Source organism: Micropterus salmoides, unplaced genomic scaffold (assembly GCF_014851395.1).
Source record: "Micropterus salmoides isolate LMB-PRFRI ecotype aquatic unplaced genomic scaffold, ASM1485139v1 Ms_hic_scaffold_22, whole genome shotgun sequence".
In the NCBI taxonomy this organism is placed as follows: domain Eukaryota; kingdom Metazoa; phylum Chordata; class Actinopteri; order Centrarchiformes; family Centrarchidae; genus Micropterus; species Micropterus salmoides.
The window spans coordinates 18834396-18858823 of record NW_024041373.1 but is presented as its reverse complement, the minus strand read 5'-3'; the positions used below and the strand labels follow the sequence as shown (position 1 = coordinate 18858823).

Below are 24428 nucleotides of genomic sequence, written 5' to 3'. Positions count from 1 at the left end.
GTTTTAGGTTAATTTGTTTTAATCTGACAAACAAAAATGTATAGCAACGATATACAGTAGGCATCTGTCTCAGTGACATGGCAAAGATGGGGTTAAAATAGAGCTGGTAACCTCCCCCCCCCCATCTGTGCACCTGTTTGTTTTATCAAAGGTATGTTCATTACAAACCCCTCGCCCTGCAGCTTGGTGTCAGTTGTGCACCTGCAGGCAACAATGTGTGCGACATTCTCAAAGTGAAATCACAAAGGATGGCAGTTCCAGATGGATGTCTAACAGCTTTCTTGTCTTGCTATATGAAAAACTATGAGATGTCACCTTTGAAAAGTGAAACAAACTCTTACAAGGTCAGTGCTGCATGTGAATCAGCTAATTACTATTGCTGAAAGAAAGCTTGTGAGAAAAAACTATTTCCCCGGTGGGTACTTACAGTAAAGCAAGCAGCTGGTCAGAATGTACTCTGGAGAAAACATCAGCTATTGGAGAGAGATGTTGGGGATACTCTTCTCTTAAGTGCTTTTCTCTGAGCAGTGTTCTCTGTTATTCGCTCCCACGCTTTCTTCTGTCTTGTATGGAAGGCACACACACACACACACACACACACACACATCCCTTTCATCCCCAGGGGTGAAACTAACCCATGCATTATGACTCAAATCAAGCTTAATTTATTTCACATGCTCTAATTTAATGTCTTCATGTTGATATGCATTGAATAAAAATAGCAGAATTCTTTTATTTCCTCCCACATTTTCTCCAGAGCATGCACAATACACGGGGGTTTTGGTTATTATATTCTCACACAACTTGGCTGTTGAACAACTCGTGGATCATCAAGCCTACTGATTACCCATGCACACCTGCCGTCCTCTGCTGGCAAAACTGTGAACTACTGATGTTTCTTTATCACAATATCCCAAATGTCCCTCAAGGGGCTCCTCCAGTGGCCCCTGATAGAAATGAAATCATGACTATCCATGATTGTGTTTAGATGCTTCCATTACCTAAAAGTGTATTGCTCCTATTTTGCTCTTATTTTCTCACCTACAAAAAGGCCCGCACAGTAAAATACTACACTAAATTATACTTAATGTTAGTATATTAAGTGTGCTTTCAAATACACTCATGATTAATGCACTAGGCTAAATGTGCTAATTGTGACATACTAAAATGGTGCTTAGTATAAATATATTTAGGAAGATTTAACATATTTAACATATACTTGACTACATTAAAGTGCACTTGACAATGCTATATTAAGATACCATTAAAGGGGATGTAAATTGGCTCTGGAAAGTCTGATAAAATACCTTCAGTGACATAAGTTGAGGTAGCATTAATTGGGTTTAAAGACTAAAATTGTCAATATGAATTAGAATCTGGTGGTGTGGTGTTAGGAAACGATGAGTTTACATCATCATTTACTGTAGCCTGCACCTCATCTCTGCTTGATGCTAGCATGCAGGCTGCATTAGCCACTAGTAGCATAACACACCCGAATGACAGAGCTGTGGGTGGTCGAGTTGCATTGTGTGCAAGGTAGGCACAAAGACAAGGTAAAGAATGTGTGGAATCAAAAAAAGATATATTTTGCTGCGATTCCGATACTTACTGATAATAAAGAACTGTCCAGTAAAGTTAGGATATATTGGCCTCTGCTGCTTAATTTTTGACACTGGCTTTTGTGAGTATCCCAAATTAATAAGGGTAATGCCAAATCAAAAGAGTCGCTTTAATCCATTTTAATAACATACCTGAAAGAGTAATTTGACACTGACACTTTACTGACTTTTTTTTAACGTTACATTTCAAGTAGCCTACATACAGATTATGTGCATAAAAGTATATTTAAATACAGGACAATTTACTACATGTCTCAAAATAGCATCATCAAATCCACTTAAACACAGTAAATTAACTAATATATATATCTATAGATAGATAGATAGATAGATCTATCTATCTATCTATCTATCTATCTATCTATCTATCTATCTATCTATCTATAATCAGTACATCTTATTATATAATTGACTAATAATTTACTTTAAGTGGATTGTTCACAGTCCACTTTCCAGTCTATTTGGATTTGTTGTGGAATAAAATCTGGTTTGTAAAGTTCCTAATTTTCCCTATAATATAACTGTCAAAATACTCCAGGCTTCTCCTAACAAGAGAAAATGCTATCTGACGTTTCTAATTCAATGCTTTATTTGACAGCAGCACCCTCCGGAAAGTTCGCTGGACCCTCTCTATGCTATGCCATCTAGTGCCCTAAATGTAGGACCATCTTAGGGTTTGGAAGGTGCCAGCCCTTGCAGGTTCTCCGAGGGGTCAGAGTCGTGTCGTCCAAACCACATGAATGGCTCCCCTGCTTGTGCCAAAGCTGCCTCTGCAGACTTCTGCTTGTGGTTGCGGGGGAACCTTCTGGTGCTGGTTGGAACATTAACAGCCTGCTTCACCACAAAGTCAGTGTGGTAGATGTTCCCCCCAATCTCTTCAGTGCTGCTGTCAGCTGCGTCATGGCAAAGGCAGAAGTGGGTGTTGTGCTGTCTGTGCTCTTCAAGACACTTCCTGCGTCCCACACCCTGAAATATACCAACAGGATACAGAAAAGATAAGGTTTCCTTTCAAGGAGTTATGTGGTGATGTATCTGATCTGAATTTCTCTTCATACTCACATGAGTGAAGATAGAGATGTTGTCTTTTAAAGCATACTTGTTGTCATGGTCTGAGAATGGATATTCTCTGGGTTCCTGAAAAGAAACATATTGGAAGAACAATTTGCTGAACACAGTGTAATTGGATTAAATGAGAAGGCTCTTTCTATCTCTGCAGAAAAGCTTCGATAGGTAGCCCCACCAGACACTGTATTACCTACTGCAGATACACACCTGCTGAGTTTTCCATTTTGGATAGTGCTTGAAGTTGAAAGCCTGAGGCAATGATGGTTTAACCTGAGTCAGCATGATCCCAGTGCTTGTACAAGTCTCACGATTCCTTGTCTCATTTTCTGGTAAAACTGGATGAGCAAACTGAGAAGAAAATTGAAGAAAAGCCAGGTTTGAATGTTACAATCTGTAATGATTTGATTATGTGATGAAATAAAGGATTTCTTACCCATTTGCCATCGTTGCTCATTGAAGAATACCGCTTTCCACCTTTTACCATTTTAATAGTCCAAGTCCACTGAGTACACCACACACAGTCCAAGTTAACAACTAATGCAAACACTGGTGACTATGGAAACGTGCAGCAAACAAACAACCTGAAATGTGATCTCAATTTGCCATGGAGATGTGGAACTGGAATTCCGACAGGAAAAGAAAAAAAATATTCATGACATGATAACTGTGACTGTAATATTAAAATACAGCAAATGAATTATTTAAATGTACGATGTGGAATTTTCCTGTCTTTTACCCAGTTTGTTTGTTTGTTCAGGACCTCAGAAGCCAAAATGACTGCAATGAGTGTGGTCAAGAATTAACATAACATACATAACTTTGTTTTCAATCAGGAACAGTTTCTCTGATGGATGACAAAGTGACAGAGAGGCAGTTCACTTAAAAACAAACAAAATTAGAGTATAAGTGACTTTATTTTTTTAAACACTTGAAATAGAAAAACAACACTACATACTTACAACACAACATCTGGGATAGAATTCGGTTTTTATATTTTAATAAGAAATGTTAATTATTCAAAAGTAATTTTAAAATAGAGTTTAAAAGTAAGGTTATTATTATACGAGGTTATTCAATTATTTTCAAATATTTTTTTAACTGAGGAAGTTTGCAAATAAACAAGAGTTAAAAGTTGAAATAGTCACTATAACTAAGCCAGCAACAACACCAGCCTTTGCAATTTAAATGATATGAACTAGATGAGCAGAGGTTGTTCTAAATTGTCAAATTAGAACAAAGTGCACATGTGATAGGTTAACTGTAGTGTACTTGACATTTCTTGGGAAAAAAGGGGTGATTTTAGTTAAAGCAGCAAACATACAGTTAGGAACTCTAGCAAAGTATAAATTAAACAATATATTTAGAGCCTATAATATAAATACATTTTTAGGAGCATTAACAAACATATACAGTTAAACCATTTGTCATAACACTTAAAGTTGCAAGGGGGGGGGGGGGGGTCAACTCCATGGTCATTGTTCTGACATCTCATATGGGCAATTCATTTTATAACTACAAGCACTGGGGGAACCAGAGGGGTAATCCTTGAGCTTAGAACTGTCATCTGCAGGATCCCATGGGAATATTACACTTTTGACACAGCTGAGACATGGTTGTGGTCCAAGAGAGCCCGGTGTATATCTGTTGTATTATTGATCCCTGAGGACAAGATGAGCGCGACAAAAAGGTTGAATTACATGTTTTAGGTTACACTGAACACACAGCTGAAGAGGGTGCCATCCATTCCTTCTGCACAATTAGATGCGAGGGTCCTGGCGAGGACAGTAGACAGAAATACACCAAGGTCATCAAACTCCCGCCACCACCACCTCCCCTTAATTATTTGACTTTTTCATGTTTTACTTTATTGTAACTGTATTCTGTTATAACTGTTGTATTATAGTTTCTGTAACTTTTATGTCCCAAAATGAAGGTCTAAGTGTAGTTTCAAAGCCTTATCAAAACTGCCAGGTATAAAATTCTGTTGTTTATAGAGAAGGCCATTTAACATCGATACTTTTTTTTGTTGATGCTGACCGAAACGGGACGTTGCAAGGAGTATCAAAAATCAATACTGTCTTGGTCAGATACTTTTACTTGTTCTTTGATACAGTAGTTCCTGATTTTGAAAATCAATCAAAAGTTTTCTAACAATCGAGTATATTTTATTTAACACTCATATTCCCAATGTAGTTCTTTTTTTCCTTTCTTATTGGCCTGAAAGTAGTCAAAAGTACATCAAGTTTAGACAAAGAGGAATCAGCCTGCAAAATACCCACCCTACATGTTGATATAGCCCCCAAATTCTCAGAAGAAAACACCAGGGACATGACATATTGTGACATCGGGGTTAGCTAAGGGCCTGTTCCTGATGATCATGTTAAAGCACAAATAATGCATAAAAAAGGCTGCCTCCTGCGTCCAGGTCCAGTACCAATTTAAACTTCATAATAAAGTGAAGGTGGTTAGATTTTGCTGCCTTAATGCATTATCATCATGACTCCTTTGAAACTGCAGAGCCAGAGAATCCTTGAGGTAGTTGGACCTGTCAGTTGGGGTTGAGCACAACATAACCTCAGTACTGTACATGAGGCACTTGATAGCTTTGAGCGGACTTTGGCCATTTTTCTCTACAAGCCCACTGAGTTATTTGATGAAGGCTAAATGGGCCTTCATCAGTGCAATTAGTGCTTCGTTAATCACGATAACTATTCACCATTAAGGAGCTCTTTTTATCTTGACCTCATCAACTACACCGTGTTAATTAAGAGGGTCATAAGGATGATCTCCATGAAGGCTATTGGTGTCTACAAGGATCTGTGTGCAGCACTTAAGTAATGGTTTTAAATTAAGAGGCAGCCTCGTATCTACTGCATTATGCATTAACATTTTGAAGAGAACGCTGATTCTTACTCTGAATGACTGATGGACACGTTTCTGTTGTACCACTCCAAGAGCTCGTCACTATGGGGACATGCTCTTTTCTCATTTCCCTATGGAGGTGCTTCTTCAGCTGTTTGGCCAAACGTTGCCACCTGGTGAAACGCAGGGATCCTTATGTTATACATTCTTATTTTGGAGCTTTGAGAGATCAAACTGTCACTTCCCTTACCTTTCCTGTGTGTCGTTGTACTTATTCAACCTGTCTGCCTCCTCCCTCTTCTCCTCCATCCATCGTTGTAAGAGTTCTTCTTTCTCTCTCCAAGCCTGTGCCAACTCTTCCTTTAGTCCTTTCTGCGCCGAACGCACGGCTGCCAACTCTTTGGATTGACACTCTGCGGTGAACTCATATTCTGAAAGGGTCGCCTTCAGGGTTTTGCTCTCTTTAGCCAGAGTAAGAGCCTCTCGATGGTATTGGGACACACTGAAACAGCCAAGAGATGAAATGGCAGATATTGTATTACATGATTGTACCTTTGATCACCTTGTGGTATTGTTACTTCAAACTGTAAGATGCTGGATTTTAAATTCATCCACCAAATGGCTAAAGCGGGATTTATGCTTCTTCATCACAGTGTTTTAGTGGCCCTGCCAATACATTTTTCTAAGGTGTCTAAATATGACCCAAACACCCAGAGGGCTTAGCAAACAATGTTGATTTGTCTTTTAGGATTATGCTCAGTTGAATTACCGTGACTGCCAGTACTGCAGTTCAGCCTCTTTCAGATACAGGACGGTGGTCAGGTCCGAGACAGTCTGAGACAGCTGGGGATTCAAGAAGCAAAGATCCTTTGATTGAATGGTGAATTTCACAAGTTTAAAGGTCTTTCCCTGCTGTAATTTAGCCAATGATAATTTTACAAGATTAAAAGGCACCTAATGCTATCTATTCATTCACTTTCTGATTATCAGAACAAATATTTGTGCAAACTGCTACTGCTTAAATGATTGCTGAAATGTCTGATGCTATGGTGTTTCCCATTGAATTTCTCTTCATTTAACCCACCTTTTCTGACAGATGTTCACTCTCTCTCAGTTGGAGTTGAAGGAGACTGGTGTTTTTCTCAACTTCAACCCCACCTAGTTCTAAACTGGAAATAAAAACAAAGTGTACAGATTTAAAACAAACAAAAAAATCAAGCTTTGAGCATCCAGATCAATAGTAAGGCCAAATATGGGGTGAAGTGAAATCCTACATTTCTAACCTCTTCAACTCAACTTCATCCAAAATTTGTTTGCGAACTTCAAAACGTTCCTCCAACTGAGACACTAGAAATAAAACAGACATATGTCCTTGGATGAAGACAGTGATGACATCATTATTGCAAAGACCGAGAAAGGACAATCTTACAGCTTGTGAAAACGCCAGCGTATGGGACTTTCTCAGTTTGGTCTCTCTGTTGCAGTCGAGCACGAACGTGATTCTTCCAGCTTCCCATTGTAATAAACTTTTGGCTATACTAAATGTCCGAAAGCGTCGGAGTTGCTGTATTTTTCAGGTCCCATTTGATTTTGGCGAGGTCGAAAACGTTGCCACCAGCACAGGAACGAACTGCCTGTAGCAACGTTTCACAGCTCCTCCCTGTTCGGTCAGTCAGCTGCTTGACCTTATATAACCTCTGACCTTCATCCGATCCACTGCCTATATAATATAATATAATAATAACTACTTTCTCACTTTTGTACTTTTGTGAGCTGCAGGTATAGGTAAGCCTGCTACTTACTTTGTTATAAAATCTAAATACTTTATGTTATTTGTTTGTAGCTTATGCATATAACTACAAACAAAAACAAACAAACCACTTAATGAGCATTTTTACTTTTGTTCTTTACTTTGTGTCGCAAATGTTTTCCTTTTAAAGGGTATTTTTAGATTTTTTTTCAGATATAGCTACTTCTTCATCAATAAAATATCTCAATACTTCAATTCCTCTATTACTCTATATGTTTTTTGTAATTTAATTTATTTTAATTAAATTTAATATATATACTTTTCGCTACAATAAATGTCCGTAAAAGAATAACTAAACAAAATACATGCAACACATAGGAAGGCAACATGTGAGTAGATTTCAAAATAAAATACAGCAGAACAGAACAGAATGTACTCAGTCTTTCTAGAAAGATTTGGCAGCTGTGAAAGTACTTCCGGTTCATACATTTGTCTCCATCAGTCACTCACGAATGCTGAAATATTTCATGTAACATAAGCTGATATTCTACGTTAGAGACGGCTAAAGGATATCGTGTCTTTTTTTTCTAAGATGCGGATTAATTACGGTTGTCGAATTAAGAAATATATTAAGTTTTGGACGGTGAAACCGGAAGTTGTTGTTTGCTCGGTGCTCGCACTAACTTGTGCTCTGACAACAACAGACTGGCTGACTGGTAAAGAAGAGAAGAAGCTGCAGGCTTATTCAGCTAGTTAAGTAAGGGCTACACATTACTTATGCTAAAAAAGCGACAACAGCCTCTCATGTGAGTGTCGTTTAGCTTTAATTGAACAACCGTGTTGTGTGACTACACTTTTTTTTTTAAATTTTTTACAGCTCTAAGTCAGGGTTGCTCTTTCGAGGAGCTAAGTTAGCTTGTCAAGCTAGCAAACTAGTGACACGAATAACTTTATTGACATAATTGACGCATCTCGCTTGTTGTCTAGCTAATGTGTACATTGTCCATGAGTTGTCAAAACCATGGGTATGTTGTGTAGTTATTAAAAATTGCCAGTGTTGGCTGGGTTGAACGGACGTGTGTCCAGTATGAGCGCATCAGCTGGGGACAGAGAGCCTGGGATCCCCTTGGATAATGCAAAGGAAGAAATCAGTGGCCCTACCTGCACAGGAGAGAGCAGCAAACATGTAAGTAACTACACCGAGCAGAGAACAAAGAGACGCTATTTCACGGGCTGTTCCTGTACAAACATGGTAGTTTTCTATGTAAGATGGTAATAGATGTGTCTTCCTATCCTACAGTTGGAATGGTAAGATAGTAGATTTACAGATTCACCAGACACAGTCAGCTGTAGATGCAAATTAACCATGAAAGCTGTTTAATAGCCAAAGGTCCTTGTAGAAGGACCAGACTCTGAAACCAACTCCAACCTCAATCAGTGATACCTGGTTGCATGTTTTACTTTTGTTATCTTGAAGGACTCTGCAGTATGCACAGGCAGCAGTGAAATAAAGAGCCGCGCTGTTGTCAAGTACTCTGCTGCCCCACCTCCTACCACCTATGCCTTGCTGCAGGAGAAGACAGACCTGAAGCTGCCTCCTGCCAACTGGCTGAGAGAAAACCCCCAGCTGGGCAGCGCTGGCACCACTATATTAGGGTCCAGCAGCAAGAGCAAGCCTTTCTCCAGGTATAATAATTTCATTAGAAATACCGTTACTTGATTTATTACTGTGGTGTCAAACTATGTTGCTCTTTGTAGAGAAGTATTTGCTTATTAAAGGCAGTAAGCTTTCCGTTCTTTACGTGAAGATAGCAGTCTTTTAAACCACGTAGCCACCTTCCTGTTCCCATAGTGGTCCACCGTCGTCTTCCTGAAACAACTCGCCTCTTAGGAGGTTTCACAGTGAGAATTGTCCTTGATTGAGCTGTCAGTTTCTTGTTACAAACAAAGGGTGTCATCGGGAGTCACTTGTAGAGATCCTTTCCATTATGTTGTCAGACACCTCCTATAACACTTTTGAGAGTGTCAGTGGCAAAAAGAAGCACTTTTTGTGGATATTTTGCCCCAAAGAAATACATTGCAGCCGGTCAAGGCTGCCGGCTGAAGACATCTACTGCACGGAATCCAAAACTTGTTGTTTCAAAAACAAACTTGCAAGTAGTTTTTACACTTACATGGAATTTGCTTTGGTGGCTAGGTGCGTGAGATATATATCTATATCTATATCTATATCTATATATATATATATATCTATATATATCTATATAGAGATATAGATATATATATATCTATATAGATATAGAGATATAGATATAGATATAGATATATATGAAATTGACAAAATATACAGGTTATAAAAGAATAATAAAGACTATGCACAATATGGCATTTAATTATTTATCTGTTTACAAATGTTTCAAAAAAAATTTTATCCTTTAAACACCTTTTAGTGTGGACAGTGAGGGCTCAATAAGATTTATGTAGGCTTTAATTGTATTCACATTTATACCACTGCCTTGGATAACTTCTTGCTGCATTGCTGAAAGCGCTAATAATCCCTAATCAGCTGCATTTATATTTTGGTTTTCAATGGGTAAGCCATGGATGCTGATTCATCAGTGGAAGCCTTTTCCTGGCCATTGAATTTCTGTAAATCATTAATCAACCTGACCCTAATCCACATCACCATTTGTAAAAACTCAGTAGTGATTAAGTGCCTTTTCTTCTTTTGCAGTTTTGGGATGGCTTATGATTTCATTGACTGCATCGGGGATGATGTTGACGTGGTATCAGACTCAGAGGTCTGTGGAGCTGCTGCAAAGCTAAACATTTCTTTCTTTTTGTGCACATAACACCTGATGTTAACATTGCTTTCTGTCACATTCAGAACATCAAGAAGCTATTGAAAATTCCCTACAGCAAGTCCCATGTCAGTATGGCCGTTCACCGCGTAGGGAGGACATTGCTTCTGGATGAGCTGGACATTCAAGAGCTTTTCATGAGATCTTCTCAGGTACAGCAGGGCATATTCCAGACTTTTTAGAGTCAAGGAGAGCCCCTATTCCATTACGAGGATTTTTGTATTTAAATGTTTCCTTTTTGAACTTTTAAGTAAGTTTTTAAGTGACTGTGTTCTCCCTGCTATGTGTGTTGTAGACAGGAGACTGGACATGGCTAAAAGAGTTTTACCAGCGACTAATTGATCAGAAGTGGCAGAGGAAAAAAAAGAGTAAAGAGCACTGGTATCAGAAAGCAATCCTGTCAAAGTTCCTCTACTACAGGTGAGTAATTGGCATTAATCAAAATATTAAAAAAACAAGTAGGGCTTTTTATTGGAGTGAAGTTATACTTAATTTTAAAGAGGTCATATTATGCTTTGTGGCTTTTTCCCTCTCCTTTATTGAGTTATATACCTTTTTTGTGCATGTAATAGGTTTGCAAAGTGAAAAAGCCCAAAGTCTACCCCAAAGGGAGTTACCATCTCCCACAGAAAACACTGCTCTGAACTGCCTGAAAACGGCTCATCTGTAGTCCAGCCTTGTCCTTTTGTTGTCTGTGACGTCACAGCAAAATGCGCATCATAATGCTCATCTAGCGGCTAGTCCGACAAGCCCTCAACAACACCGGTGACTCTACTGCCTCTCCTCTCCCTTCCAAACATTAGCTACCCTCCAGGCAGTCAATAATCATAAAGTTGTTACCGTGATGTAGAGGCAGAGCACAGTTAAAACTTTATGGATGAAAGATGCATTTGTTACAGATTAATAACTCACCACTCTGAAACTCTTGCTCCGGTCCATGTTGCTAAGCTGGTAAGGGGATATACAGCTAAACCGAAGCCGTGTTTACCGGCTTCTCACGACCCCCCTTACTCTGCTTCTGATGAGCTAGTAGTCCCTAACTAGGAACTGCACATGTGCAACTCCTAACAAAGATCATGTAAAGGCAAGATGTATCACTCCACGGCTAAAACGTGTGGAGTGTTCAACACACAGGCTGAAAAGAGGAACTGCAGCAGTGTGCAGTATGACAAAAATATGGTGTTTTTTGAAAATGAAACCATGTAAACCTGTTCTGGTACAACCCTAATATAAGAATTTGACCCTGAAAATGAGCATAATATGACCTCTTTACAGTACATCTTTTTCTGTCTTATCCCATTACAACGTCTGTGTTTCCCTCCAGTATAAATGGTGATGGTGCTGCAGAGCCTGTACCAGACAACCTGAATGAAGGGGAGGAGGAGAACGGGGCGGAGGAGTTCAGTTCTTCATGGCCCACCGCCTTCACCAGCGCACCGTCTGATGCAGAAGAATCAGATGCTCCCAAGGAGGTACAGCATTCAGGGATGTGATTTTTCCGGATTAACCTGGAATTCTGTATTTTCCGACCTGAAAATCTGACCCATGTGAATCATGCAGATCTGTAATAAAAAAAAGAAGGGCGGGGGTTACAGGAGCTGGCCGAGTGAAATGGAGAGGATTTGAGGACATTTACAGGCTGATGTGTGTAAAGTTTTCTTCCTTTCCAAGTATCAACAAGGATGTTTGTCTGCGTTCAGCTGCCCATTCCACACCTACACAGTGGATACCACAGTCGCTCTCGCGCATCAGTGGTAGCGTGTTGGGCAGTAATACTGTAATATTTCTTTCCCCATTAAAGAGTAATGTAACGTATTACTATTTCCAAAACAGTTTTTATTATTAAAGTTACTAATCCAAGTAACGCTGCGCTACTAAACGCGACCGCGCTGCAGCTCAGCAGCACAGGACCTTATGTTGTTTAAGTCAGCTGTTAGCCAAAACTAAAGGAAGACTGGGGAACATGGAGAGAGAGGTAGCCTATTTTCGACAGCTGTAAGTAACATTATTGCCATTATTGTGTCACAGTCAATGCAAATACCATTGTCATCCGTTGTAAACTTTGTGCCACCAGCAAAAAACTTTCAACCGCGAACAGTTCTGCATTTATACTTCGGCTAATTGAAGCATCAGCTAAAGCAACACAGCAACGTGAAGCTCAGAAAAAAAACTCCGGCCGCTACTGCCAGTGATGCTTGGACTCATCAGGAGAGCCTGGCGTTCTTTCATCCAGTACTAAGTTGCTAAGTTCAGATTTTTAAAAGGAGTAAGCCTAGGCTATATGCTAAGTAACTAGTAGGTAATATTATTTCTGAGTAACTTTCCCAACACTGAGTTGACAATAAGGATCGGATAAATTGGGTATGTTTTGATTATTGCTTGTTATAGGCTATGTCTAATGTTTACTTTGACTTTGTTGTCAATTGATCAATCATATAGCCTATATACACTTTGTTGTATGAATGGTTGCGCTTTAATTCGTCCTTATGTTAAAGGTTTTGGCTTATATAAATAAATTATAAATTCATTTATTGTGAATGGTTGTTAGGGGGTTTATATAAGGCCTTTTCAGACGGCTTTGATCTGTGGAGTCGCTCTGCGCTCCTCATCAACAGACAGGCAAACAAGCACTCCGCGAGGTAACCATGGCAGCGGCTTCTGTGTAACGGTGATCCCGTGAAACTGTCGCGGTCATTCTTGTCTCATGCACACGCCCGCCCGCTGCCAGAGTTGAAATGTTTTTCCTACAGTTTATCAATAGACTGAGACTGATCTGATTGTTTGATCTAAGTTTCCTGAAGAATATAACTGTTTCTTTAACAGTTAGGCCACCAGGTCTTACACAGGCGACAACCTTTGCTGTTGTCTCTTATTCATTAAAAATAATCTATTAACTTCAACTGAACTAATTTGAAAGTTAGTAGTTATATTATTTAGTTATAGACTCAATTATTTCATGTTGCATGTTGCACATTTAGCTGTTGAAGTTTAGTAAAAATGAATACAAAATAATAATTATTAAAGAGAGGTTGCGATGGGACAGTGTATTGGACACTTGTCTTTAATTCCCACTGCAATACATCCACCAAATAAGTTATTGTCATGAGTCCTGCATTACCATCTATATTTTATAATAGAGCCACCTCCAGTTTGATCCGGGGGGGGGGTTCCGTATATTTTCCGGCATTTTTGCCCTTTGCCAATCACATGCCTGAGCATTCTGGCTATGGGACAGTTATTTTGTAGTCTATGATGTGCTAGCCGGACTTGTGATTGAATGGAGAGATGAGTGTTATTTCAACTGATGTGAAGTTCTTCTTGATTAGAAATCAGTCCTGCGTGCTGCAGCCATTCACTCAACTCTCTGTAATTAGTGAGATGAAATGTATAAGAAAATAAGTAGTTTAAATAAGCTTTTTTAGATTAGATTAGGCTCTTGGGTGTTGTCAGCTTGCACTGACAGAATTGCTACTGTTTAAATGTGCAGGAAAGTGTTTCTGTGGACAGCAAGTTTGCTCTGGGCCAGGTGACGTCTGTACCCAAAGAGCAAAACCTCCCTATGCTCTTCAACGAAGGGGAGAACAGTCAGGTAAGACTTACATTATACTAATGGTATACTATTACAGTTGGTAGCTCATGTTTAATGTACATTTGTAAGTTACAGTTAAATACACTTTGATGTGGTGCCCCGGTTACTCACCTGTTAGAGCTTGTGCACCATGTACAAACTCCTTATAGCGGCAGCCTGGGTATGATTCCACCCCGAGGCCATTTGTTGCATGTGATCTCATTTCTGTGCCCCCCCCCCCCCCCCCCCCCCCCTTTCCTGTCTCTCTTTAGCTGTTGTTGTCTAATAAAGTCAAAAACCCAGAAAAAAAACACTATGTGTCACTTGTTTGACAGGGTTTAAGGAACGACTTTGTGCGAAACATCATGTGGACATTTGAGGATATCCACATGCTGGTTGGGTCCAACATGCCCATTTTTGGAGGTGGTCGCTATCCTGCCGTCAGTCTGAGACTCAGGTTGGAATTTTTAATCATTTGCTCCCATCCATAATCTGATTTAGTGAGAAAATGATAATGTGATCCTATAATTTTAATTGTATTGCGCTTCATCATTCTGTTGCCTTCTGATGGGGGCTTACGTTAGATGTCTGTGTCAGCAAGATAACACAAATGAATCTATACACATAATAGCATAGAAAATAATAGGGTGACATGTAGTATGTCCATGGAATATGCAAAGTGATTATAGATGGTAAGAATTGTTCTTGGCAGGTCAGTTTTTAATTTAGTTTTTCTGACCTCAGGAGGTGAACCAGAAATTTAATTTTGGATGCTTCAACCTCATCAGAATCACACATTGGTTCCACTATATTACTCTTGATTAATCTAACATCTAACTTTCTTACTGTGTTTTTCAGGGACAACAATAAACCAATCAACATTCTGACGGGTATTGACTACTGGCTTGACAATCTGATGTGTAATGTCCCAGAGCTTGTCATGTGCTTTCATGTCAATGGAATTGTTCAGGTAAACTACTGTTGGCTATAGTGCAGTATTGCAATAAGTATTATTATTATTATTATTATTATCATCATCTGTTTGATGATTGCCGTAGTTAATCTTCACAGTAGAACATAAGCTACATGTACTGTAGTCATTGTTAATGGCATTTCCAGCTTTTTATTGAAAAAGTAGTAAAACATTTCTTCATAGTTTTGCCTTTATTGTTTTCCCTGCAGAAATATGAGATGATAAAAACAGAGGACATCCCCCATCTGGAGAACTCGACTTTCTCCACGAGGGTGGTGAAAGACATCGCCCAGAACATCCTCTCTTTCCTAAAGTCCAACTGCACCAAAGAGGGTCACACCTACTGGCTGTTCAAAGGTGGGAGGTGAAGTGAAGTGAACAGAATGTTTTTATCTTAAGTCTGTACTTGTACTGTTCACTGTGCACTTGTCTATCATGATGTTTTCTAATGCTTTTTCTTGAATCCACAGCTAGTGGGAGTGACATTGTGAAGCTGTATGATCTTACTACTCTGTGTGAGGAGGCTGAAGAAGAGAAATGTCAGAATCCCTTCACTCTTCCTGTGGCTGTGTTACTATACAAGTGAGTGTCAGGGAAGACTCGGGATAGAAGCATCTTTGTGCTTCAGGATTCCTGCAGAAAACTGGGAAAGTCAATACATTTGGGGAATTGAATTCCAGGGCTGAAAAGAAAACTATCCAAAAAGAGCTTTTGACATGTTACGGAAAGTTAATATAATATTTTATTATATTTTTATGTGTTTTTATGAGCTTACAATATTTGATTAAGATGGCCAAATCTATAAATGTATAGTTGGACTCAAATTAGCTGTTTAAACATAATTATTTTGTAGATTATTTCAAAACTCTTACATTTTACATGGCCATTTTCAACTCTGCTTTTATTTATATAAAATATTTGTAAGTGAGTTATGCTTAAATCAGACATAATTAACAATGGAATGGCAAAATTGTAATGAGTTCTCATCTATTTTCTGTTCTGTGGTGCAGAGTTGCCAGCAACTTGATGCTGAAGGCGAGGCAAAACAGAAAGCACTATGGCACAATCAGAACTCTACTCTTGAACTGTGTCAAACTTCTGGATCAGGAGAGGCATCCCCAGGTAAGCATGGATTTGAAAATTCACAATTAGAGTTAGAGAAGACTTGGAAAAAGAGGAGATGAACAAAACTGTCTGGACTGGAATCAAACCCAGACCCTCACAGGTAAAATGATGGGTAGAAGCACAGAGGGAGAATCCCTCTTTAAATACCATATTAATCATCATTCATCCTGATTGGTTACTAGGACTGCACAATTAATCGTGCATACAGTTGATATTGACTACCAGCTATATACAGCGTACTAACCTTGACAACCCAGCTATATTCTAACGTTAATATAGCTATTATTAGCTAGGCTCCTTACATGCTTGCTAATAACATTTTTAAGGTGGGTCTCGACAATTCACAGCGATGTGTTGGAGAGATTTGTACAGCTGTGTTCATGAGAGAGAGAGAGACAGGGAGCGAGAGGAGGTGCTGTGCGAATGTCAGCTCTGCAAAAATGGCCTGGTGTGGCTACATGTTTTAAACGCAGGTCTCAATTAGAAACCTGGTCTGGTTTTTTAGTTATTATTAGTTATTTGGATGTATAAAACCTCTTGAAGCTGACCAGTTCACCTGCTTGAGCTAGTTCTAAGCACTTTTACAGGTTTGTCAACATGGACATGCTACACATTATTAAATTGGCTAGATTCTCCACAATTCAATAGTTCCTTTTACAGAAACAATGAGTACCAAAGTATTATTTATTCATATCTAAAGGTAAAGGGATTAAAGGCCTGTCCTATATAGACGCTTGTCCCAGAAATGGGCAGGGTGAGTTCATTGATTTAAGCAAATAAAAGCCCGGGCTACTAATTGGAGTTTTACCGTAGTTCCATAATTAAATGTTTCCTTTTAAAATAAGAGTAGTTTTTTTTTTTTTTTTATCTATTCTCAGACAGCAGGGAAGTAAAAAGTGAAACCACTTGACTAAATCTGAGAATACCATAGTTTAGATTTGATTGAACTTGACTCCAGTCCTGATCTCCATCTCCTGTCTGTTTAGATCATCGCTTCAGCCCACTACATGCTGTCAGAGCTGTTCCAGCTCGATGAGCCTCCCCAAGAAGATTGCGGAGAGTCGCTCCGGGCTGGCGGCTCAGAGGACAGCTACAGCGACGAAGACAGGGAGGAGGAAGAGGAGGAGGCGGAGTTGACAGAGGACAGCGATGAGAACGGCTCCTACAGCTCCTGCTCCAGCCCTGATAGTAAAGCTGTGGCTGTGATCCGCTCTGTAGGGGAGCTGTCTGTCCCGGAGAAATACAAGTCCACTCACCAGATCAGAGTGAGTGCCTCTCTAAATGTTTTCTACACCAACCTTAGGGGACAGTGTGGAAATACACAGATGAATATGTTTTATATAAACACCAAAGAATAATCTTCCCTTTTTTGATCCCTGCAGCCAAGTTGCGCTTTCCCTGTTTCTCAAGACAAGGAGGAGAAATGCAGGCACGTCCTGAGCTACGTACTAAAGGCAAGTCTGCCTGATGTAGTGCTAATAATGTGACAATAAATTTGTCTTCCACTGTATTACTAATCACTGAATACACTACACAGGGGCTGAAGGCAGTGGATGGCACCATCAAGAAGGAGAGTGATCTCCCAGCTGCAGACCCTAACACACCCATTCCTCTCAAATATGAGGACAGAAGTGAAATCGGAGCCTGTGCTGCTGAGACAGGCATCTCTCGTCTTCTGGAACGAGGTTAGTCTACAGTCCTTATTCCAAAGGATAATTGATATAATACCGTATAATAAAACAGGAAGTAGGTAAACATTATGACATACAGTCTAGGTCAAATCAAGTGTTTTTCTTATGAACGACACAAATTGTTGCGAAAAGATTTTACTACAAGTGCATTGTTTATCTCTCAACCCTACCAGCGGGGCCGTTGCAGGCGGACCAGAAGCACCCAACACGCTCAGGGATGATCCCTGGCTCGTGGCAGCACCGGATGAAACTGCAGCTCTTCCTCAAAGCCTCCAAGGCCTATTACGTCCTGTCTGACGCAGCCACTAATTTGCTGAAGTATGGGCGAGCCTTGCGCTACATCAAGCTATCTCTGCAGTGTTACGGTAAGGTTATTTAACTCTGTAATACGCAGGAAAACGTTGGGAAATATCTGTTGCTGACTCTGTCTCTGTTGACATTACGTTATTTTACATTGATTTATTCAGTTAAAGTTAAATATGAATAGAGTACAATAATGGCTTAAGTACTTACATCTGACATCTGAAACTGTTTTGAAACTTTCATTAAATACCACCTTTGGCTGCTTAAATATTTATCTGATAAAATAAATATTTAATAATGAAATAATTACAACTCCAGTCCACCACTAAAACTACATTTCTTTGTGGAAGAATTACATTTTTTTTAATCTTCATACAGGATACAAACGTTACTTCAATATTTTATGAAGCAATACAATTACTCTTTTCTCTTCCCTTCTTCTATTATTCCTTCCAGATGCCTATTGTTCAGTGAGCGGTACACTGCACCCGCAGGTGCTGCAGTTTCACAGTCAGGGCCTGTCTCTGTGTGGGGACATCCAGCTGATGTTGGCCCAGAATGCACACAACAGAGCAGCTTACCTGGAGGAATATAGCTACCAGACCAAAGAGGACCAAGAGATCCTGCACAGTCTGCACAGAGAGAGTAGCTGTCAAGGTAGATCACTAAAGAGAGCATACAAATCTTAAAGCACACAGTGTGGTGTTAGCAAACACTTTAAGGCCTGTTAACTGGTGTGTATCTATTTCAGTTCCACCAACTTTATTCACAAAAATGTCAGTGCTTGCTTTACCCAAAATGTCCTATAATGTTTTGTCTTTTCAAGTTGTTCTGTTCAATTATGGATCATTCCATTTGTCAATGGTTTTAATCTCTTCCTGCCAGCCTTTAACATGGCAACAGACCTGGCCATGGACCCAGAGTACCAGCTGTTTGTTAGCAGTAAGTGCTATGAGGCAGCGTATGAACTGTTGGTCTCTGAGGCTCTGAAAGATCATGCCTCAGATCAGCTGGCTCAGGTGCTCAAAAGGCTGGGAAACATCCGCAACGAGATGGGAGTCTACTATATGAACCAGGCTGCAGCCATGCAGACTGAGAAAGAAGGTACGTTGGGTTAATAGACAGCAGATGGAGCTTTATATTTAATTACAGCCACCAATATAGTGTGTGTACAGAAAACACTACACTTTCCATTTATAGATGCAGCCTCCTGTATTTATTTATGTGATTTGCATTTCTGGACTTGCATGAGTAATGTTGAAATTTACATGCTTTGCACAGGAAGTATAATGACAAACAAAATCTAGTTGCACCTGGAACAGCAAATCTATGGGGTTAAAAAACAATTCATAAAAATGTATTGCTCCATTATGCTTATATGGTTTTATTTAACTGCCCTCTCCTCCTCCCCCTCGCCTTCTAGTGAAGAAGTCGGTGTCTGTAGCAGAGCAAGAGATGTGGAAAAAGAGTTTTGCCTTCTTTGAGAAAGGCATGAAGGACTTTGAAGCCATCAGGGACAGCACCAACACAGCCTTGCTGCTGTGTAATACTGGCAGGCTGATGAGAATCTGTGCACAGGCCCACTGTTCCATCTCTGCCGACCAGAGCAGAGGGGAGTTCTCCCCTGAAGAAGCCCTCTACTACAACAAGGTGCCATGTAAAACTCGTTATGTTTGCACTGAGCATTCACATTGAAGCAATGAGAAATAATTTGTTATGTTGCAATCTTAATGATCTTTTTATACATCTTGCTACATCCTGACCCGTCCCAAGCATGCTCTTAAATATGAATATTTTTCATGTGATTTTTACCCCAGGCCATAGACTACTACTTGCGGGCTATGAAGTCACTGGCAAGCAGAGAGAGCCACCCAGCGGTGTGGGACAGTGTAAACTGGGAGCTGTCCACTACCTATTTCACCCTGGCTACACTTCTGCAGGACTTCGCCCCGCTGTCCAGGAAGGCGCAGGAGCAGGTGGGTTTGAACACTTATGTTTCACGTACTAGTGAATAAATATTCCAAATTAAGTCAAACTTTGAGCTCTTCCTCACATTTTGATAATCTTGCATTTTCCACTGAATGGCACATTCCCATGTGCTGTGGCAACCTTCATATCCTCCAAAAGTCCAATCAGTCCCCAATCCTCATGACTATATTTGGGTGCATAATCAGTTGCTTTGCATCAGTAAGGTCTACAATCCCAGTTCCAAAAGTTGGGACGTTGTGAAAAAACATAAATAAAAAAAAATAAAAAATTTGCAAATCCTTTTCAACCTATATTCTGTTTAATACACTACAAAGACAAGATATTTAATGTTCAAACTGATAAACTTTATTGTGTTTTGCAAATATTCACTCACTTTGATGCCTGCAACACGTTCCAAAAAAGCTGGGACAGGGGCAACAAAAGACTGGGAAAGTTGAGGAATGCTCAAAAAACACCTGTTTGGAACATTCCCCAGGTGAACAGGTAAATTGGAAACAGGTGAGTGTCATGATTGGGTATAAAAGGAGCATCCCCGAAAGGCTCAGTCATTCACAAGCAAGGATGGGGCGAGGTTCACCACTTGTGATCAACTGTGTGAGAGAATAGCCCAACAGTTTAAGAACAATGTTTCTCAACGTACAATTGCAAGGAATTTAGGGATTTCATCGTCTACAGTCCATAATATCATCAAAAGATTCAGAGAATCTGGAGAAATCTCTGCACGTAAGCGGCAAGGCCAAAAACCAACATTGAATGCCCGTGACCTTCAATCCCTCAGACGGCACTGCATTAAAAACCGACATCAATGTGTAAAGGATATTACCACATGGCTCAGTGGCACAGTTCGTCGCTACATCAACAAGTGCAAGTTAAAACTCTACCATGCAAAGCGAAAGCCATATATCAACAACAACCAGAAACGCCGCAGGCTTCTCTGGGCCCGAGCTCATCTGAAATGGACTGACACAAAGTGGAAAAGTGTGCTGTGGTCTGACGAGTCCATGTTTCAAATTGTTTTTGGAAATTATGGACGTTGTGTCCTCCAGGCCAAAGAGGAAAAGGACCATCCAGATTGTTATCAGCGCAAAGTTCAAAAGCCAGCATCTGTGATGGTATGGGGGTGCGTTAGTGACCATGGCATGGGTAACTTGCACATCTATGAAGGTACCATTAATGCAGAAAGGTACATACAGGTTTTGGAGCAACATATGCTGCCATCCAAGCAACATCTTTTTCAGGGACGTCCCTGTTATTTCAGCAAGACAATGCCAAGCCACATTCTGGACGTGTTACAACAGCGCGGCTTCGTGGTAAAAGAGTGCAGGTACTAGACTGGCCTGCCTGCAGACCTCTCTGCCATTGAAAATGTGTGGCGCATTATGAAGCGCAAAATACGACAACGGAGACCCCGGACTGTTAAGAAACTGAAGTTGTACATCAAGCAAGAATGGGAAAGAATTCCACCTACAAAGCTTCAACAATTAGTGTCCTCAGTTCCCAAACGCTTAATGAGTGTTGTTAAAAAGAACGGTGATGTAACACAGTTGTATACATGCCCCTGTCCCAGCTTTTTTGGAATGTGTTGCAGGCATCAAATTGTGAGTGAATATTTGCAAAACACAAAGTTTATCAGTTTGAACATTAAATATCTTGTCTTTGTGGTGTATTCAATTGAATATAGGTTGAAAAGGATTTGATAATCATTGTATTCTGTTTGTATTTACGTTTTACACAACGTCCCAACTTCATTGGAATGGGGGTTGTAGATATGATAAAACCTTAAATCATCAGTGCGTGTGTGGTTTTTTTTTTGTTTTTTTTCCCAGATCGAGCGGGAGGTGACTGAGGCGATGCTGAAGTCCCTAAAGTACTGTGACCTGCAGACTGAGTCTGCTCGTCAGCCGCTCTACCAGTACAGAGCTGCTACCATCCACCACCGCCTGGCCTCAATGTACCACAGCTGCTTCCGCAACCAGGTGGGAAACTATGTAAAATTATACGATAATATAAAATCTAAATATGTTGTACTAATAATAAATGTCTCTTAACTCAACCTTTTGACACATAATTTTTTGGTTTATGTAAAAACAACAATGCGTTATTGTCTATCAGTGATTCTTAAACTTTTTCTTGTCAAGGTCCCCTAAACTGACAAATTAGACAGACCCCCATTTGATTTTGTCCCAGGGTCCCCCACTGATAGGATTTTTTTCTTCTGTATGTTTTATAACAGAAAGTGTATGCAACCCATGACTGAAATAGTCATACGGTTTTTTTCATTTTGTTATGGATGGAAAGTATAGTGAAAATAAAATATTCCCCTTTTTGCTGGGGCTGCCCCCTCAAGGACCCCTGGGGGTCCCCGGACCCCACTTTGAGTACCACTGGTCTATAAAAAGAAAATGAACTACACACTGACTAGAACAGAATCATTGGTGATGGGATGTCTGTGTTTGATACTTACAGCAGTACAATACACACTGAAGGATGTCTGTGTTTCTGGCTCGAATTGTGTGACAGGTGGGGGATGAACACTTGAGGAAGCAGCATCGGAGCCTGGCAGAGCTTCATTACAGCAAGGCTGTCTGTTTGTTCCACAGCCTCAGAGATGCTCCCTGTGAGCTGCTCCGCACGCTTCTGGAGAGGGTGGCCTTTGCTGAGTTTATTATGGCAGGTGAGTAGCTATTCATCACGGTGAATGATGTGATGTTCGGTGACGTCTTAAGAGAAGAACTGAATTGGAGAACATAATGGCATAATGTTTCATGTTGTCTTCCCACAGGTCAGAGCAGCAGCTCGGCTAAGCTCAAGAGCCTGACTGGAGCAATGGAGATCATGACAGAAACTCACCACGCTCTCCAGCTGATTCATAAGGAGCTGCTGGAGGAGCAGGTAGATGTGAGTTCCAGAGTGGCAGATGGGAATGCTCTCTTGCTTATCATCTTTGCAAAGCGTTGTTCAGTTGCCCTTTTCTAGATCATACATTGTAACCTACAACATCTTTTCTCTTCCCTTCTTGTCCTGTAGTTGAGTGAACCATACCCTGCTGAATCAGCTGATGTGGCCAGTGGCCCCACCTCAGGACTGAACCTCCAGGAAGTGATGAAGCTAATTGGTGTGTTTGAGCCAAGTTTTTCCTTCCTGCTGCTGCAGCTGATCAAACTGATGACGACAATGAAACGGAAACCAAGGTGAGCAAGAATCTAAAACCATTATGGTATTTTTAAGTATCTAAAATCATTGAAACCTTCACTCCTGACTAACTCATCTTTGTTTATTACAGCAATAAGGATGAGGAGCTGTTGAAAAGCTATAAGAATGTGTACTCCAAGCTACTGCGAGCTGAGAAAAACGCACCTCTCCTCAGCCGTATCATGCTCTACATAGAGCTCTTGCAGCAGCTGAACCCGCAAACAGGAAGTGACAACACGGGTACGCATTTGTGATAATGAAATGACCGTGGCGAGGAAGACACTCAAGACTTTAACTCCACTTCTCTACACCTCGCCGGCCATCCAAGCCCTACTCTAGGGAAGACTTGATACCTGTCATCTCAAATGCTGTGACAGGAAACAACAATTTACAGACCCCATTATAAACAGGCACATGCTCAGGCAACACCGTATTTACAGTTTCAAATCTAACGTCACCTCCTGCGCCTTTCAAAGTAATCATCTTTTTCTAACATTTGCATCCCGGATTTTGAATTGTACATTTTGTGAAAATAATTGTAAATTCAGAAGATTTTAATTTTCTTATTGCTTAAGCTGTTGTGTTTCATATGTAAAGCTTCTTTGCGTTGGATTTATTATTGACTGTACCAAATATCACCTGGATTGCCTCATTTTTCTATAAACAAAAACATACGACATAAGAAACAAAGATGGTATAATCACATTTAACTTTTACGCACAGTTGCTTAGATATATTATTTGGTACATGCTTAGAAAACCGATGATTCAATTTAATATATATTTGGCGTTTGTGATATTCAATAACACCAAGAATGCTGTGAATAAAATAGAATGAAGTGTGACTGATGGCTGACAAGTTAAAAACAAGTTCAAACAACATTATTTACTTTCCAAAACAACATTGTGCAATAGCTTGGCAACATTCAATGCAAAGTCAGAGGCTAGTTTGTCCACATTGCTGTATGTAGAAATGTAAGTTTCTATCAGCATGGTTTGCTGTGATATAAAAAATAAAAGTTTTTTTAAAAATTTTAAATGCATTGTTTCTGTAGATGTTCTGTCACCCTCATGATATTGTACGTTTCTCCTAAAGCATCACACAATGCTAATGTGGTCTTAGGCCACATCTACTAAACGTTTAGTTGAAGTGGTTTTAATCAGATCTTTGATAACAAATATACAGTATGATCATACTACAACATACTAGACTATTATTCATCCTAACATTTAATCCTCTACTAAATGACCTCAAATATATTATTATATAATATTATGTGCAGATGTTGTGCCTTGAAAAATCAACTCAGAGTAAAAGATTTTAAGTGGGTTCTGGCTTTGGTCCTTGCTGCACTACTCAGACCCGGGTCACTGAAGAGGGGACGTGATATTTTCCAATGCAGTGTCAGCGAACTGGGTCAACCCACTGTT

The 24428-nt window shown here is 39.9% G+C and overlaps 3 protein-coding genes across 5 annotated transcripts; 1 reads left to right on the top strand and 2 right to left on the bottom strand.

The window, feature by feature from the left end:
• Positions 1 to 1724: 1724 nt before the first annotated feature.
• tex36 (testis expressed 36) lies at positions 1725 to 3247 on the bottom strand. Its single transcript, XM_038737852.1, has 4 exons — positions 3118 to 3247; positions 2892 to 3032; positions 2679 to 2753; positions 1725 to 2585 (listed from the first exon to the last, which is right to left on the bottom strand). Exons 1-4 carry the CDS (start codon positions 3166 to 3168, stop codon positions 2289 to 2291), a joined length of 564 nt encoding a protein of 187 aa, XP_038593780.1. The 5' UTR covers positions 3169 to 3247; the 3' UTR covers positions 1725 to 2288.
• si:ch1073-143l10.2 (uncharacterized protein LOC565165 homolog) lies at positions 3159 to 7205 on the bottom strand. 2 transcript variants are annotated; one of them, XM_038737851.1, is made up of 7 exons: positions 6976 to 7205; positions 6830 to 6893; positions 6631 to 6715; positions 6316 to 6389; positions 5797 to 6048; positions 5598 to 5719; positions 3159 to 4456 (listed from the first exon to the last, which is right to left on the bottom strand). In XM_038737851.1, the coding sequence occupies exons 1-7, from the start codon at positions 7061 to 7063 to the stop codon at positions 4392 to 4394; spliced, it is 750 nt and encodes a 249-aa protein (XP_038593779.1). In that variant the 5' UTR covers positions 7064 to 7205; the 3' UTR covers positions 3159 to 4391. The 2 variants fall into 2 exon arrangements, with proteins under 2 accessions (XP_038593779.1, XP_038593778.1); XM_038737850.1 differs by having other exon boundaries at positions 3159 to 4343; positions 6976 to 7204.
• Positions 7206 to 7940: 735 nt separating this feature from the next.
• Positions 7941 to 24037, top strand: edrf1 (erythroid differentiation regulatory factor 1). Of its 2 annotated transcripts, none has more exons than XM_038737494.1 (25): positions 7941 to 8482; positions 8774 to 8982; positions 10031 to 10097; positions 10184 to 10309; positions 10453 to 10577; positions 11482 to 11629; positions 13645 to 13746; positions 14061 to 14182; positions 14584 to 14695; positions 14908 to 15055; positions 15169 to 15280; positions 15709 to 15820; positions 16810 to 17088; positions 17206 to 17277; positions 17361 to 17508; positions 17688 to 17879; positions 18274 to 18474; positions 18703 to 18921; positions 19241 to 19467; positions 19635 to 19793; positions 21633 to 21782; positions 22327 to 22480; positions 22589 to 22698; positions 22834 to 22997; positions 23090 to 24037. In XM_038737494.1, the coding sequence occupies exons 1-25, from the start codon at positions 8384 to 8386 to the stop codon at positions 23250 to 23252; spliced, it is 3720 nt and encodes a 1239-aa protein (XP_038593422.1). In that variant the 5' UTR covers positions 7941 to 8383; the 3' UTR covers positions 23253 to 24037. The 2 variants fall into 2 exon arrangements, with proteins under 2 accessions (XP_038593422.1, XP_038593421.1); XM_038737493.1 differs by having other exon boundaries at positions 7944 to 8482; positions 22589 to 22704.
• Positions 24038 to 24428: the final 391 nt, after the last annotated feature.

What these genes read in the sequence shown, in the direction of transcription:
- edrf1 (XM_038737493.1), top strand. Translation starts at nt 8,384, where the DNA reads ATGAGCGCATCAGCTGGGGACAGAGAGCCTGGGATCCCCTTGGATAAT. An exon ending in CAGAGAGAGTAGCTGTCAAG is followed by an intron (nt 18,475 to 18,702) that starts GTAGATCACTAA and finishes TCTTCCTGCCAG; the next exon opens with CCTTTAACATGGCAACAGAC. An exon ending in CCAGGAAGGCGCAGGAGCAG is followed by an intron (nt 19,794 to 21,632) that starts GTGGGTTTGAAC and finishes TTTTTTTCCCAG; the next exon opens with ATCGAGCGGGAGGTGACTGA.
- tex36 (XM_038737852.1), bottom strand. Translation starts at nt 3,168, where the DNA reads ATGGTAAAAGGTGGAAAGCGGTATTCTTCAATGAGCAACGATGGCAAA. An exon ending in TGAGCAACGATGGCAAATGG is followed by an intron (nt 3,033 to 3,117) that starts GTAAGAAATCCT and finishes TTTTCTTCTCAG; the next exon opens with TTTGCTCATCCAGTTTTACC. An exon ending in ACATCTCTATCTTCACTCAT is followed by an intron (nt 2,586 to 2,678) that starts GTGAGTATGAAG and finishes GGTATATTTCAG; the next exon opens with GGTGTGGGACGCAGGAAGTG.
- si:ch1073-143l10.2 (XM_038737850.1), bottom strand. Translation starts at nt 7,063, where the DNA reads ATGGGAAGCTGGAAGAATCACGTTCGTGCTCGACTGCAACAGAGAGAC. An exon ending in GATGAAGTTGAGTTGAAGAG is followed by an intron (nt 6,716 to 6,829) that starts GTTAGAAATGTA and finishes TTTTATTTCCAG; the next exon opens with TTTAGAACTAGGTGGGGTTG. An exon ending in TACAACGACACACAGGAAAG is followed by an intron (nt 5,720 to 5,796) that starts GTAAGGGAAGTG and finishes GCGTTTCACCAG; the next exon opens with GTGGCAACGTTTGGCCAAAC.